The 14558-nt window shown below is 42.7% G+C and overlaps 1 protein-coding gene across 5 annotated transcripts in view; it reads left to right on the top strand.

Annotated features, from left to right (window-relative positions):
* CRB1 (crumbs cell polarity complex component 1) overlaps positions 1-6790 on the top strand; it is a 114609-nt gene extending 107819 nt beyond the window's left edge. For 3 of the 5 annotated variants that reach the window (XM_063343880.1, XM_063343884.1, XM_063343879.1), the window contains one exon: positions 1926-6790. In XM_063343880.1, coding sequence (XP_063199950.1) covers positions 1926-2141 — 216 coding nt within the window. In that variant the 3' untranslated portion in view covers positions 2142-6790. Of the gene's footprint in view, positions 1-559 lie in introns of all 5 variants that reach the window. The other 2 variants (XM_063343882.1, XM_063343881.1) reach the window with 2 other exon arrangements.
* The last annotated feature ends 7768 nt before the right edge of the window (positions 6791-14558 follow it).

Below are 14558 nucleotides of genomic sequence, written 5' to 3'. Positions count from 1 at the left end.
ATCCCTTTGCCCGTGGTAGTGCATTTCTTTCACAAATGTCCTGTTCAACCCTAGGATCAGAGTTAAGTTAGACTATCTTGGTCCTCAGTTTCCCAGAGCAGACAACAAAAATAAAAGACAGCTTCTGAGAGTAAAAATTCCATTAAAAATTTGCAGCCTCTCTGAGACAAGAGGAGTAAGGGTCATATAGTCTAACACAGTAGAGAGAAAAACTAAGATCTCAAATATATCTGTAACACCATCTAAAGATGAAATGACCTCCCAATTTAATAGAACAACATGCTTCATGCCACCTTGTTTTAGGGTTGGAGTCATGTGGTCTGTGACCTGCACTAGGTTGGAAAAAATGTTTTTAAAATCATAGGAACCATATATTTAGCCATCAAGGACAGAGGAAAATATCCCAGCCGGTCATGCATCCCCTAGGGAGAATCCCTGAGCCAAACTTGTGTTTATTATTGTAGTAGGGCCTTTTACATCAGCGTGGAGGTGGAGAGAGGGAAAAAGAGGAAGGATTGTTTTAACATTTTCCCCCTGGCATTGTCGTTCTTCTGCAAAGGCATCTGAGCAGCGTGGGTCCCAGCAATGTGCGCAACAGCATCCACTGACAGTACATCCGTCACTGAATGCAAAATCGTCATCGCTCTCAGAACTGTAATTGCAATTCCTTAGAAATGACGAGTAAGCGGGTCACTAAATTATCCTGTAACATGCAGCATCTAACTGGGAAATGGGCTTTGACCTGCTGTTTTCCGTTTCGAAATATTTTGGGATTTGAAAGTTCAGCCTCAAGCACACATTCATCTATGGCAGTTCAGCTGTCACTCGTGATACAAATCAGAAGATGATGGATGGCAGAATCTGCCCAGAAGTTCAATTCCTGCCAGGGTCATTCTGTCCGTAGTGACCACTTTTCCACACTAACCACATCACTTCATCAGCTTACCTTACATCACAAGCATTTTTTACACATAAAAGCACATACGTAGATGTGTATAAAACATTCATCTACTAACTATAAAGTTTCTCTGGTCTAAAGCTTTTCAAGTGGCAGATTTGTTTATGCGCACTGTGCCTTCTGACATTATCACATTTCCCACTGCCACAAGAAAACAGAAAAAAAAATAAATTCAGAGCATCCTTACATTCATCCTGTACCATACTGCTTGTGTTTCTGTAGATGAAGCTACAAAGCCTGTCTGTAGAAGAAGAGCTGGATGAATATTTTAAAACATATTTGTGAAAATGTACTGATTAATTTCTCACTGAATAGATTTCAGTTACACTCTTGTGCAGCCTCTATACACTTATTTCATGCAAACCTGCTGGTGGAGAACTTTACTGGCAGGAATGCCCATAGAAATAGTACACTTTACAAAAATATTTACAGTAAGCAAATTTTCTAAACATAAGTACAAGTATTCACATAAACTTGACTCCTCCAGCAAGAGAAACAGAAATGTGACTGAATATACTTCCAGTCAAAATAGCTCGTGTTCAACTTGCAGTAGCAAAGACTAGCAATAACGTGTTCACAACCAAACTAGGGATAATGAATTATTATTAAAGTGATTAAACAAGTGATTACTGAATTCCTACTACTGTCCACAGATACGTTAGCTCACGGGTTATTTTCAAGCCGAATAGGAAGCTGTCAGATGAAATGGGTCATTACATGTGATTCATCCAGCTCTGCCTTGTATATTAAGTTTCCAACACTGTGTCTGTAATTTTCTGAAGAGTCAAAAAACCCAAAATCTGGAGGGGCTGATGTCCTTCTCTCCCAATAAACGGTGCTTCAGCAGTAGCTCGTCTATGCAAAGCCCTATCCATAGAATGATTTCTGTTTTCCTTCCATGGTAGCTCAAGTGTGTCTCAGTATTCTCTTGACATAAATTATATTGCAATTATTTCAATCCTTCCAGTTGACAACTGACTTGATCTCGAACATATTCACCTCCATTGGCTCAGTAACGCTGGCCTTGTTATTGATCCTCTTCTTGGCAGTTGTGGTTTCAGTCATCGCTGCCAATAAACGGGCGACTCAAGGGACCTACAGCCCCAGCCGGCAGGAGAAGGAGGGATCCCGGGTAGAAATGTGGAACATGGTGCAGCCACCGCCGACAGAAAGACTGATTTAGAAGAAAACTCTCCTCCATCCTGGAAGATGGCTGAAAGGGGACAGTGTACATATGTTAGATATGTTTGTTTTCATTCTGATTCCGGAAATACTGATATAAAGATTGCAATGACTTTGGGCCTTCAATATTTTCAATATATCAATAATTTTAAGTCGAATAATATTAAAATTCTCTTAGCATTTAAGTGACCCAACGCCATTTATCTTTGTTTTGGACCAACCCATCCAAGGGCAACTTTTATTTCCACTGGGAAGTCCAGCCTTGGTAATCAGCGGTAGGCGTTACAGACAGTAATGGCTCCTGGGATACACGTAAGTGCCTGTCTCGGATGCAACATGAAAAACAGCTTCTCGTTTGTGCTTTCCTTTGACTGCCTCGCAATCACTGCAGCAGAAGACAATGCAGACTAATCAAATAAACCTGTACAGTAAAGACATTATAATTCTGTTATCAAAGGGTTTAGTACTAGAGCTGTGTCTCAGCATATCTACTTTCATCTGTTAATCAGGGATTAAAAGGAAGCTGTGTGAAAAATCTCCAAAATAAATGCTTCATATTTAATTGGTTTTCTTTCCTTCAGTTCTCTCATTTTACCCTCTGCCCTTCTAACTTCTACTGAAAAGAATTTCAGTTTCCAGAAGAGCACATATTTCTCTGAGTGTAAAAGACCGTGTCCTAAAATTTCTGGTGGGCATAATCTGACCTCTTGGAAGACATGAAATCAACATCCTAAGCAAATTTTCATATCCACACTACTGCCATTTTCTCATTACAATACTACTCGACGGCCCATTTTATAAAACTATTGCTTCTGACATTGCAAACATATTTTGGCTGCCCAAAAGCACACTCAAAAACATTTCCCAAAGCTCATGGAAAATACCAGGAAAGTGGCAGAAGTGGCCTACGGGTAAAGCACTGCCTTGGAAATAACGAAAAAGCATCTCAGCTCTGATGACAGAGTTGGTGCTTCTCCTGGAGTTGAGACTTCTCATATGATTACAGGCAAATACTTTTTGGTGCCTCAATTTTCATCTTTTAAAACAGGGATAATCCCATTTAACTACCTCATAATGCAACAAAAGGATTGCAACTGTTTGTTGATAAAGAAACACATGCATAAAATGTAATTGAATAACAAGAAAAGTTTGTAAGAAATCTTGCAATGAAATAGATATTTGAAAATCTTCAAGAGATTTAATGATCATTCTTGTAGTAGGAAAGGATGTGCCAAAAATACACCCAGAGTTTATTTGAACCGTAGAGGCAAATTTTAGCAGTGACTCTCTGATCCAGTAGATTTTCACACATAGTCAAGAAATTAAAGCATAAGCATTGCTCCCACACAAACCAAACCCACAATAAAGAGGCAATGAAGTGGATAGTTCATGATGGCATTTCTTTCTTCCTGCAGTTCAGTTTATATGTTCCCACAGTTGTGAAACATCCCAGATATATACATCCAACCCCGGACTGCTATTCCAGGAGTTGCATAATGCAGCACGCACACTCACTACCCAAGACTTTAACTCGTCTTTTTAACTAAAGATCAATTCATAATTCATTTTGAACGAACCCCTTAAGGGATTACTGAAGATCAATGTCACTCACATTTATTTTTGTACGAGATGATTATCAGTAACTGTGATAGTAAGCACATTCTGCATTTCTTGCAGTCCTCACCAATATCTTTGAAAGCAAAGCACTACAGAAAATGTGAGCGGATGGCGGGATTCAAGCCGAGTTAAAAGAGCAGAATGTAGTCACAGCGAAAATGCACAACAGATTTTATGCTAGCCCAATTTACAGCTTTAGTACCAAAGCTTGTTATTTTGAATGCAATCGTTGTTGTACAGATGCAGTTTAAATCCAGAGAGTTCAAATGGCAACTAAGGAAAGAACAGAAAAATAAGTTACCAAAAATATGATCGTAGATAAGAGATAGCAGAGATTCGGGAAGATCTTTTTAAGTTATGGCAATATCTAATAACAGATGTAATAGCTTTTAATTGAAACTCTTGGTTTATCCCAGCATTTGTCCTGTGAGACACTGCTAAGGCAGAATAAAAAAATACTATGAAGTTTGTTAGCCATGATCATTTTTAGGAAGATAAGTAAATATTTGCAAAAAGAAGAAACTGACTCAAAGAGCATACACCTTGAGGTAGATACTGCTCAGCAAACGAGACAGCAATGGGCAGTGTGTGAGGACGAGAGACCTCAAGGGAAGCAGGAGTGATTTGGGCAGACTCTTACAAACATTGCTCTAGCCTCACCCAAAAAAGGTTCAGGAGACCCAAAGACAAGGCCACCTTCTAGACAGAGGTGGCAAAGCGGGCAAAGATACAGGAACCTGTGCAAAGAGGAGGGCAAGCAATGAGCAAGCGGCCAAGAAGTTGTGTAAGGCTGGAGGCTGGGGAGGGCTTGGGGCAGAGAGCTCTGAAAACCAGGGGGAGTCCAGAGGCACCAACTGGGCACAGGGAGCAGAAGCAGCATTGAACTAGTAAAGCAGATGCAAGGCAGACGCTTCCCCACACCTGCTTTGTGTTCTTGGATTTCTGGTCAGTGAGCTAAAAGAAGAAATAAAATTGACAGAGACCACAGTGAATAGCAGAGATGGAGAAAGAAAACCAGAAATAAAGTCATTTCAGAAGAAGCAGTAGAATGGTTATACTAAAGACCTAATTTTGAAGTTTGCCCTTCTTTGAGCAGGAGGTCGGACTAGATGACCTCAGCAGGTCCCTTCCAGACAAAATCATTATGTGATTCAAAGGGAAAGGACAAAAGAGAGAAAGCAGCTGAAGGTGGAGGCAGTTTGCATGGAGAACTAACTTGAAGGAAAGTATTCTTGTTCACAGCGAAAGACAGAGCAAGAATAAGGAAGTGGCTGGAAAGTAATTCTGCTCTTCTCAGTGGTTTGACTTTCTGGATGAAATTTTGGAGACAGTAGAAAAACAATCTGTACAGAGGTAAGAAAATATTTGAGAAAGTGTTGCCATGCAGAGGATCTAGAGGGCTGAGCAAGATACCCAGGAACGTGTAGAGAGGAAGGACAAGCAGAGAATATGAAAGCCTGAAGAGTTTTCATACAGACCAAAGAGAGCTCTGAAGGAATACGCTCCTAAAGAATTAAAAAGGCACCCATAAGAGCACGACAAAGGGAAAAATTTTGCAGTGAAATATGACTGTGGTTTGTAGAAGGTAAGTCAAGAAGAGAGAAGGCAGGGGAAAAAAACCTTTAAACTAAGATTAGAGTAGGTCGTAAGTGACTGCTGTCAGTCTCGGTGGAGAGGAAACAATAAAAATAAGAGTGGTGAAAATGCAAGAGTGAGAGGAGAAAAGGAAATGAAAGTGCACGGCACCTGAGGAAGGCGGAGGCAAAAGCTGGATGGCAACAAGGGTGACCTGGGCTTTCATAGCAGGGAGACCATAGGAAAGGGAGGGAGGGCGATGGTGAGGCAGGAATGAGAATTACCCCTAGCGAAGCAGGGCTGTGTAAGATAATTTAGAGGGAGCACATTTTATTGCAATTAAGGATTAAAAGGTGAAATATTCAAAACTGTATTTATGATCTTATAAAATCATCAGATCTCTAAACAAGAAAAGGCCCAAAAGGCACAAATGTCAGTTCTAAATACACTTTCTGAAAAGCTGAATTAACAAAGCAATGTCCAAAGAAGGCAGGGAGGCAGACGCAGCAGCTGGAAAAGCTCAATAGCAGCCTGGAGACGCACAAAAAGTCCCAAAGCCGTCACTATATTAACATGCTATAGTCATTGTGAAATGCATGGTTAAGAAGACTGACCCTTCCGGGCCATATCTCAACCAGGGAACAACAGTTAAAACAAAAGAGAATGCATTATAAAGAGCGTCTAATACCATCTTTGCTGAAATTTAAACTGCGGATTAATACTGACATAGCAGATGTCAAGATATTTACTGCTTCTCAGCCCAGGGGTGTAATAAAATGCGTGCAGAAGCACAGACATTCAGGGAGGAGCAATAACATCTAAGAGCGGTGGAGAGCATTTGTGCCGCTATAAAGAAAAAATATCGAGATTGGCTTCTGGTTTCCCAAAAAAGCACTCATAACCTCCATTAACACGGAGGTATCTCCATGCAGAAGACCTAAAATATTTCTAAATTACATTTGTTTAATCTATCTCACTGTTTTGACTCAAAAGCTGAAAGTAAAATAATCTATTCGTGATCACTTGCAACCTATCCATTAAAGAAACAAAGGCGCCACATGCTCCCAAATCTTACACATTTAAACTTTCTCTTCATATCTAACAGCCTTCTACAAAGAAAGAGAAGGTGCTAAGTTAGAGCACTTGATCTGCTCTGCACCAGATCCCTCTGAAAATACTCAGAAGCAGGAGACGCAACTTACTCCCCTTTCACAGCCCATGCCCTTTTGCCTTGGAAAGAGGTGACACCCAGCCTGTGAATCAGCGAGGAGCAGCTTCAGAGTCCCAGGAATATTTACACTAGGCAAACTAAAAGTATTGCAGCTGGAATTAGGCCAGCTCAAAATGATTATAGCGTATCACTGCATTACGTGCCTTCTCCATCTTATGTAAAATTATCATTCCTTCTCTGTATGTACATAGTATGTTCATAGCTTAGATGGTGTATTAGTATTACTATTTTGCTGTCTACAGGATCAAAATGACCAATAAATAAGGATTCTATCAAACCACATGCAACCTACATTTTTTTCTTTTGCTTTATGGGATTATTTCATCATACATTTACAAAGGAAATTATCCCCAGGCTAGAACTATATTTGCAGTTTAAAAAGACAACTTTTCCTTTTGGAATCAAGTGATCAAGAAAGGTTTTCCATACACAGAAATGAAAATGAACACTTTGTGCCATGGTCCAGGCTGCCAGCCTCAACACTGTGATCCGCACCCTCCTCTCACCGTTCCAGGCCGACCGATTGCACCGTGCCCATCAAAGGGAGAGGTTCTGTGCCAGGCCCCAAGGTGGCACGAATCACAACAGCTTCGCTGGAGCTAATTTATACAAGCTGAGAATCACACGCTCTGTTTTTCAATTTACTACTGTCTTTCCAGCACTGTGGCCGAGCACAGGCAGAAAAATGGCAGAGCAGTAAGATTTTTTTTCACTTAATCAAAGTCCCATTTTCACAGGGGGCTCACTGCTCACTTCAACAGTTTCTCTGTTGCTTTTCAATAAAGATCAATAACCTCAGAAACCCAGAGTCCTGTTCTCCCAAAGGCATCAGCTTTAACTCGTGTTGTAACTGAATGGGCCCCTCGGAGGAATTCATCTTTAGCGGTGCTCGCAGTTGCGCTGCAAGCCCCCTCCAGCCCCGCTTGCCGTGGCTGCTTTCCCAGGACGCCTCCAGGTAAAACAGATTTAAGACAAGTGCAAACACCGTTCCTTCACTTCCATGTGCCTTCCCTGAGCAGTGCCCAACCCTGCCCCAATGGCCATTTAGCAGCCGACCCCCCAGATCCAAGTGTGTCAGGGGGAGTTCTGGGGAAGTCTATTTCGCTGCTTAAATCGGTAAGCTTAAATCCTAAGCTTGAACCTGAGGAACATCTCGAAAAACATGAAACTCGTGCTCCTCCATTATTTTAGTAACTGGATGCTGTACGACCTTGCTCTCCCAAGCAGTTAACACTGATGACCATGATCTGACCTTGTGGGTTTTCAATAGAAAACACTGCGTTTCTATGCTCTCTGGAAGATGAACACCATCACCACCAAGGATTTGTTTCTCAACGTTGTGAGGAAGGTCAAAAATTCTTATTTGTTTCAACAAAATACTATGAGCTTTCCTGTTCAGTACAACTGAGTGATTTGAAATTTTGATAATATGTGACTTACAGCCATGATGCCACGCTAGCTTTCCAGCCACGACAGGCCGTTCTCAGCAGAGGGGGCTCAGACAGGGAATCCTCTCCCTCCAAGGTCTGCCAAAACTCATGCCACCTGGCCCGTGAGGGAGCAATAAAGCATCCGGCCCATCCAGTTTTCTGGTCGATGAGGAGCTAAGCTGTTGTCATGATTTGTGTCTGAAGTCTGGCCAGTGATTATTGTCCAAACAGATGCTAATTGATAATAAACATTACCTAAACTATGGTATTAAATAAAGAACATACACTTTTAAAAATGGCCACAATGAATAAAGTCCCACAGCAGAAAGCTTGTCTCCAGATAAGTGCCAGCCAAGTCTTTTTCCAGGCCAAAAATTTCTGAACTATGTTTTATTTAATGCAAGCCCTGAGTCTCCTGCAAGTCTTTCTGCAGGACAAACCCTACACGCGTAATGTCACATAACATCAGGAATCACAGATCAGAGGATTTTGGCCAAGTTCCTTTTCCTGTGCTATTCAGTAGCCTCTCAGCTAAAGAAAATTGACACCTCGGAAAACAATTCAAAAAAAAGAGCATGAGATTAGACACTGGAAGTCAATAAAGTTGAACAGCGAGTAGCTGACAACACTAAAATTTTGCCTATTGCGAAACGTCACAGTTGAACGAATGGATGGGGTTTTCATATCCCACTGAAGCATGCACAGGCTTCAAGCTACTGTGTCAAGACGCTGCTAAACCCAACATTTATAAAAGAGATATCTGTTGTGTGTTTATTGGGAGCAGACTAAGCTCTTGTTTAAATTGCACACATGAATTTGATGTGGAGAGTGGGCCATACCCTATGCCTCACAGTAAAAGCATGTTTTCACCTAAACTCCTCCATCTATAATGCATGCCACGAGGTGGGAAGACCTCTTGCGCATCGAAAAGCCAGAGTATAAATTATGAATCAAGGCACAGGTGGAGTCCTGAAGGCCAAACAGAGTTCTCAGTTCAGTGCTGATTTTTCTAAGTTTAGGTTACTTCAAATGATATTTATGGGATAAAAACGTATTGGAGATTTCATATTGTAACCAATTTGAGCAACTTTGTTATATTTTGGCTTGGTTTCACAAAAGTTGCTTTTAATTTCTGCTTTTATCAGGCTGTGATTTTTATTTCCCCAAAATCATTTGGCAAAGCAATTATATTTACCAGCAATTCATCTAACACTGTCAAACACCAGCAAGACTGACACGTCCAAATCATGAATTTAAATCATCTTTTTTGATCAGAGAAAAACTACACAGGCCTTCATCTGGTTTTATGCTCTTCATGGCACTGTTTAAAGCATGACATTTTTCTTACCTCAATATTGTGTATCACCTTTCAGATTTCCCCCCGTAGTTTCAGCAAAAGCGCAATTTTCCCTGGCATGTATTGTAATAACCGGCGATGACAAAAATGTGTGTTTCCAATTTGAACCCGCTTAGTTTCATTTGGCACCTGCGCTAAACTTTCCTTGGCAGCAGGAATTCAGACACAGCAACGCTGGCACGGGGGGAGCGAGAGCCACCCGAAAGGGCAGCCTCCGCACGGCAACCTTAATTATACGCGAGCGCTTGGGCCGCGAGCCTTTCCCACCCGTACCAGCAGCTGTTTGCACCGCAGCGCGTTTGCAACGTACAAGTAGCCACAGCGCAGGGCAGCCCCGGGTTAAACGGCTGCTTTCTGTCCCACAAAATAACTAAAGTCTTCCATGCAGCTAGTACAAGCTATTCACTGAATTTCAGGTGTTGCCCCTAAGTAATTTCACAATATTTAGGCAGATTAGGAAAGCGCGAGTCTGCAGGGAAGATGTGTGGGGTGTTCCCGCGTATTTCTGCTCCAAGTGTAAAACAGCTTAAACAATTAAATGCAGCTTCAGCTGCTTCTAATCACCCGCTCAGCAAAGCGGGCAAGGGCCGCCCAAACGAGAAGCTGCGTGCGTACGGCGGTGACAGGGCACCCTGCCGGCACCCCAGCCAGCGCGGCACCGCCAGGAGCGCACGCGGTGTTCCGGAGGTAAAGGCACAGGGATCTCCTTTCAGGCTGCCCACAGCGCCGCTGTTTGGCTGCGATGGCCAAGACCGATCCACAGAAGGAGTCACCTTGACTTAGACCCTAGCGACAGAGCAGAAAAATAAAAAAAATATATAAAAGGAAGTTCAGAACTGTGGGGAACAGTGACCAGCGGCCAGAAAAATATGTGGCTGTGCTCAAGACCTGCATGGACATGGACTAGATTAGCCTGTGTTCATCGCTCGGTCCCGGGATACATTTTTCACATGCAGCCTGCCTGAGATGTAGGAATCATTTGTCAAATTTTCTGACATTGGGGAGAAAAGAAGTAAGGGGAAAAAAAACCCACCCCAACTACACAAGTACTGGTCTGCTGACATTTAAAATGAGACAATGATGAGCATAAAAAAAAAAAGGTTAAAAAAAATCCTGGGCCAGCAACCCAAAGGACCGAAGACAAATCACAAAATAGGATGCAACTAATTAGGCTGAAATGCCAACAATGTTCAGTATATGGTTCAAAGTATCCGCGGTGTCAGACTGCTACCATGACCCCCGGTTCGAATATGCCAAGGGGAAATGTAGAAAAGGACTGAATCAGATAAGTTAAATACAAATATTTTAAAATGACATTTTAATTTCTACCTCACCATTTTAACATTTTCAAAATCGTTAAATAAGCATGTCGCCTATTCTCAGAGCAGGCCAAATGTCAGATGTTTGTATGTATTATTCAGCTGAACATTTTAAGTACATAATCCTTCTCATTGCTAAACAGGTGGTATTATATTAACAGGTTATTTTCTTAAAAGGAACAGCGAACAGAAAACTGCGCTAGCGCAGCCAGCGTTAGCCCGGAACCGAACAACGGCCTGCAGAGGGGGTGGGGGGAACAGGTAGCCACAACTTTCTGCTCTATGTATGACTTCTCAAGCACATTTCAAGGCGCCGGGACCCAGAGTCTCAGAAGTCACCTACCACAATTTCAATTAAGTCACCAATGCTAAACTGCTCCCTAAAAAACTGGGCTCCAGAAGTGTTAAGATGAGCACGTTAAGGCTAAAACCTGAAAGACATTGTTTTTAATATTTCTGCTTTGAATGGACCAGGCTGAGAAAAGCACCCTCCATACGTTTTGAACACACAGGAATGTTCCTCTTTATCATTTGGGAAGATAAAGCTGAAGTCTTAAGATAAAGTTGAAGCACCTCTACACCAATGCACGCAGCGTGGGCAACAAACAGGAGGAGCTGCAAGCCCTTGTGCAGAAAACCCCCCTACATTATGGTTGCCATTACTGAAACTTCATGGGATGAGCCCAATGACTGGAGTGCACCTATTGATGGCTACGGGTTGTTCAGACGGGACAGGCGAGGAAGGAGAGGCGGTGAGGTAGCCCTGTAGGTTAGAGGGTGTTTTTATCGTCTAGAGCTTAATGATGGCGGTGAGAGGGTCGAGTGTTTATGGGTAAGAATCAGGGGGAACACCAACAAGGCAGATATCATGGTGGGAGCCTGTTATAGACCACCCAACCAGGACGAAGAGGCAGATGAAATATTCTATGGGCACCTGGGAGAAGTCTCGCTATCACTAGCCCTTGTTCTCGTGGCTTCAGCTCACCAGATGCCTGCTGGAAACACAATATAGCTGAGAGGAAACAGCCTAGGAGGTTCCTGCAGCATGTGGAAGATAACTTCCTGACACAGCTGGTGAGCGAGCCAATTAGGGAAGGTGACCCGCTGGACCTGTTGTTTTCAAACAAAGGACTAGTGGGTGATGTGATGGATAGAAGTCATCTTGGGCATAGTGATTACAAAATGAGAGAGTTTTTGATTCTTGGAGAAGCAAGGAGGGGCGTTAGCAGCAGAACTGCCACCTTGGACTTCCAGAGGGCAGGCTATTGCCTGTTTAAGAGACTAGTCGACAGAGTCCCTTGGGAGGCAGTCCCGAAGGGCAAAGGAGTCCAGGAAGGCTGGACATTCTTAAAGAAAGAAATCCTAAAGCATGGGAGCAGGCTGTCCTCATGTGCTGAAAGACGAGCCAGCGGGGAAGACGACCAGCCTGGCTGAACAGAGAGCTTTGGCTGGAACTCAGGTGAAAAAAAAAAAAAAAAAAAAAAAGAGGGTTTCCAGGCTTCGGAAGAAGAGGCAGGCCACTCAGGAGGACTACAAGGAGGGTTGTGAGGTTATGCAGGGAGAAAATTAACAAGGGCCAAAGCCCAACTAGAACTTAATTTGGTTACTGCCGTAAAACACAATAAAAAACGTTTCTATGAATACATCAGCAACAAAAGGAGGGCTAAGGAGAATCTCCATCCTCTGTTGGATGTGGGGGGAAACACAGTGACCAAGAAGGAGGAAAAGGCTGAGGTCCTTAATGCTTGGCCTGTATCAGAAATAGTGTGGCCAGCAGGACTAGGGAAGTGATGGTCCCCCTGTACTCAGCACGGGTGAGGCCGCACCTCAAATACTGTGCTCTGTTCTGGGTCCCTTGATTACAAGAAAGACATTGAGCTGCTGGAGCGTGTCCAGAGAAGGGCAAAGGAGCTGGTGAGGGGTCTGGAGCACAAGTCTTACAAGGAGCAGCTGGGGGAGCTGGGGGTGTTTAGTCTGGGAGAAAGACTCACAGTCTGGGAACTGGGAGATAAGGAGGCTGAGGGGAGACCTTATCGCACTCTGCAACTACCTGAAAGGAGGGCGTAAGTGAGCTGAGGGTTGGTCTCTTCTCCAAAGTAACAAGTGACAGGACGACAGGAAATGGCCTCGAGTCGTGCCAGAGGAGGTTTAGGGTGGATATTAGGAAACATTTCTTCACGGAAAGGGTTGTCAAGCATTGGAACAGGCTGCCCAGGGAAGCAGTTGAGTCACCATCCCTGGAGGTATTTAAAAGACGCATAGATAAGGTTTAGTGGTGGACTTGGCAGTGCTAGGTTAAGAGTTGGATTCAATGATCTTAAAGATCTTTTCCAACCTTAACGATTCTATGATTCTATGATCGTATTCTAAATCAAATTAAGTGATTTTATACCAGGATAAAAATACTCACCTTGAAAAGTGTATTAGTTGAGCTATTCATTCAACTATACATACATGAAAAACAAATGCAAATGGCTCTTGTGTAAGCTCTATGTGGCAGAGTACATCTTCACTGTGTCTCGTCCATAACACTGACTACTTTGCAGGACTTAAAAATTATAATCAGATAACGGATCTAAAAGGAAAAGGTTTGCTACCAGGTTTGATACATTCTTTGTAAGCCCATGTTGTACCTTTGTTGCTCAGTGTTGCTGTCTGTTGGGTTTTGTTCCTCATGTTTCAGTGACAGTTATTTGAGGGAAGACGTAGACCCGAAAAAAGAAAATCAGTGGAGCAGTATGCCGTCAGGAACCCGGCCCTTCGACTTTCAGGAGGAATGTAAAATGGGCGGCCATAGAAAGGAAATGATATATGGCCCATAGCATATTCCAAATGTGCTTCCCAAACTTTGCTTTTAGAACTAGCACTTGTTTATGTTTCATACAGAATTGGTAACGGGATTGACAACCTCTGGGGTTTTGAAGCTTAAGAAGCTGCTAGCATTTTTTCCGAATGATGAAAATCTGCAGACTGACTCTGCTTTGCTTTATCTGAATACCAGCAAACCCACAACATCACTTCAGGCATTGCTTAGGTTTTTGTTGTTGTTGCTATTGCTTGTCACATCAAATAAAAATCTAAATCCACAAATTTGATAAAGTTACTTTTCCTTTTGTGAATATGAGGTTAACACACAGTGAGTTCTGGAAGGAAAATGAAATGCTTTGTCCATCATTCAGGTACGGCTGCAGCTGCACTGCGTAAAAGCATCTTGCAAAAGCAATATTCTCAGCTGCTTCTGAAGCACAACCAACCGAGAAGCTACTAATGAATAAGAGTGCTTATGACTTCTCCTAAACAAGTCCCCAGCAAGATACTGCTTTGTTGCATTTTTCCCCTCAAATGCCAGAACCCTTAATAGATGTGCCAGCTCTCATACTCAGGGTGCTACCTGTGACAGGTACACCAAACGCCTCTGAAATCATTTGTCACAGACACTTGGTAAAGTTGTATCGGCAGGAACAGAGTCCTGCTGTACCATCTGTGTAGACTTCGCCAACTTAACTCGGACTAACTTGTCTTATCACCTCCTCTTTTTCCACCCTTCCCCATGCTTACGTTTGAAAGAACTTACTGAACTGAAACATCCGTAGAAAGCAAGTTGCAACCGCCTTCTCGGTGCCCTGAGATAACAAACTACCGCAAACAGGCAAACTTAACCTGGAAGACTCGATCTTCATACTTTCTTGCTCCTTCTGCAAAAACGAAAGGCTTCTACATTTTTACAATGCTATCCATTGGCGCATAATCTGACAAGAAGTTAACTGTCACAGCTATCTTTTGAATAGCTGAATAAATGTGGGCATGTTTACTGGCAAAATGAAAAAAATGACTGCAAGATGCACTACACTTAATCTAGCAGCAAAGATCCCAGCGATACCAGCCTTCA

The sequence above is a fragment of the Chroicocephalus ridibundus genome, chromosome 8 (assembly GCF_963924245.1).
Source record: "Chroicocephalus ridibundus chromosome 8, bChrRid1.1, whole genome shotgun sequence".
Lineage (NCBI taxonomy): Eukaryota > Metazoa > Chordata > Aves > Charadriiformes > Laridae > Chroicocephalus > Chroicocephalus ridibundus.
This window is presented reverse-complemented; position numbering and strand designations above follow the sequence as displayed.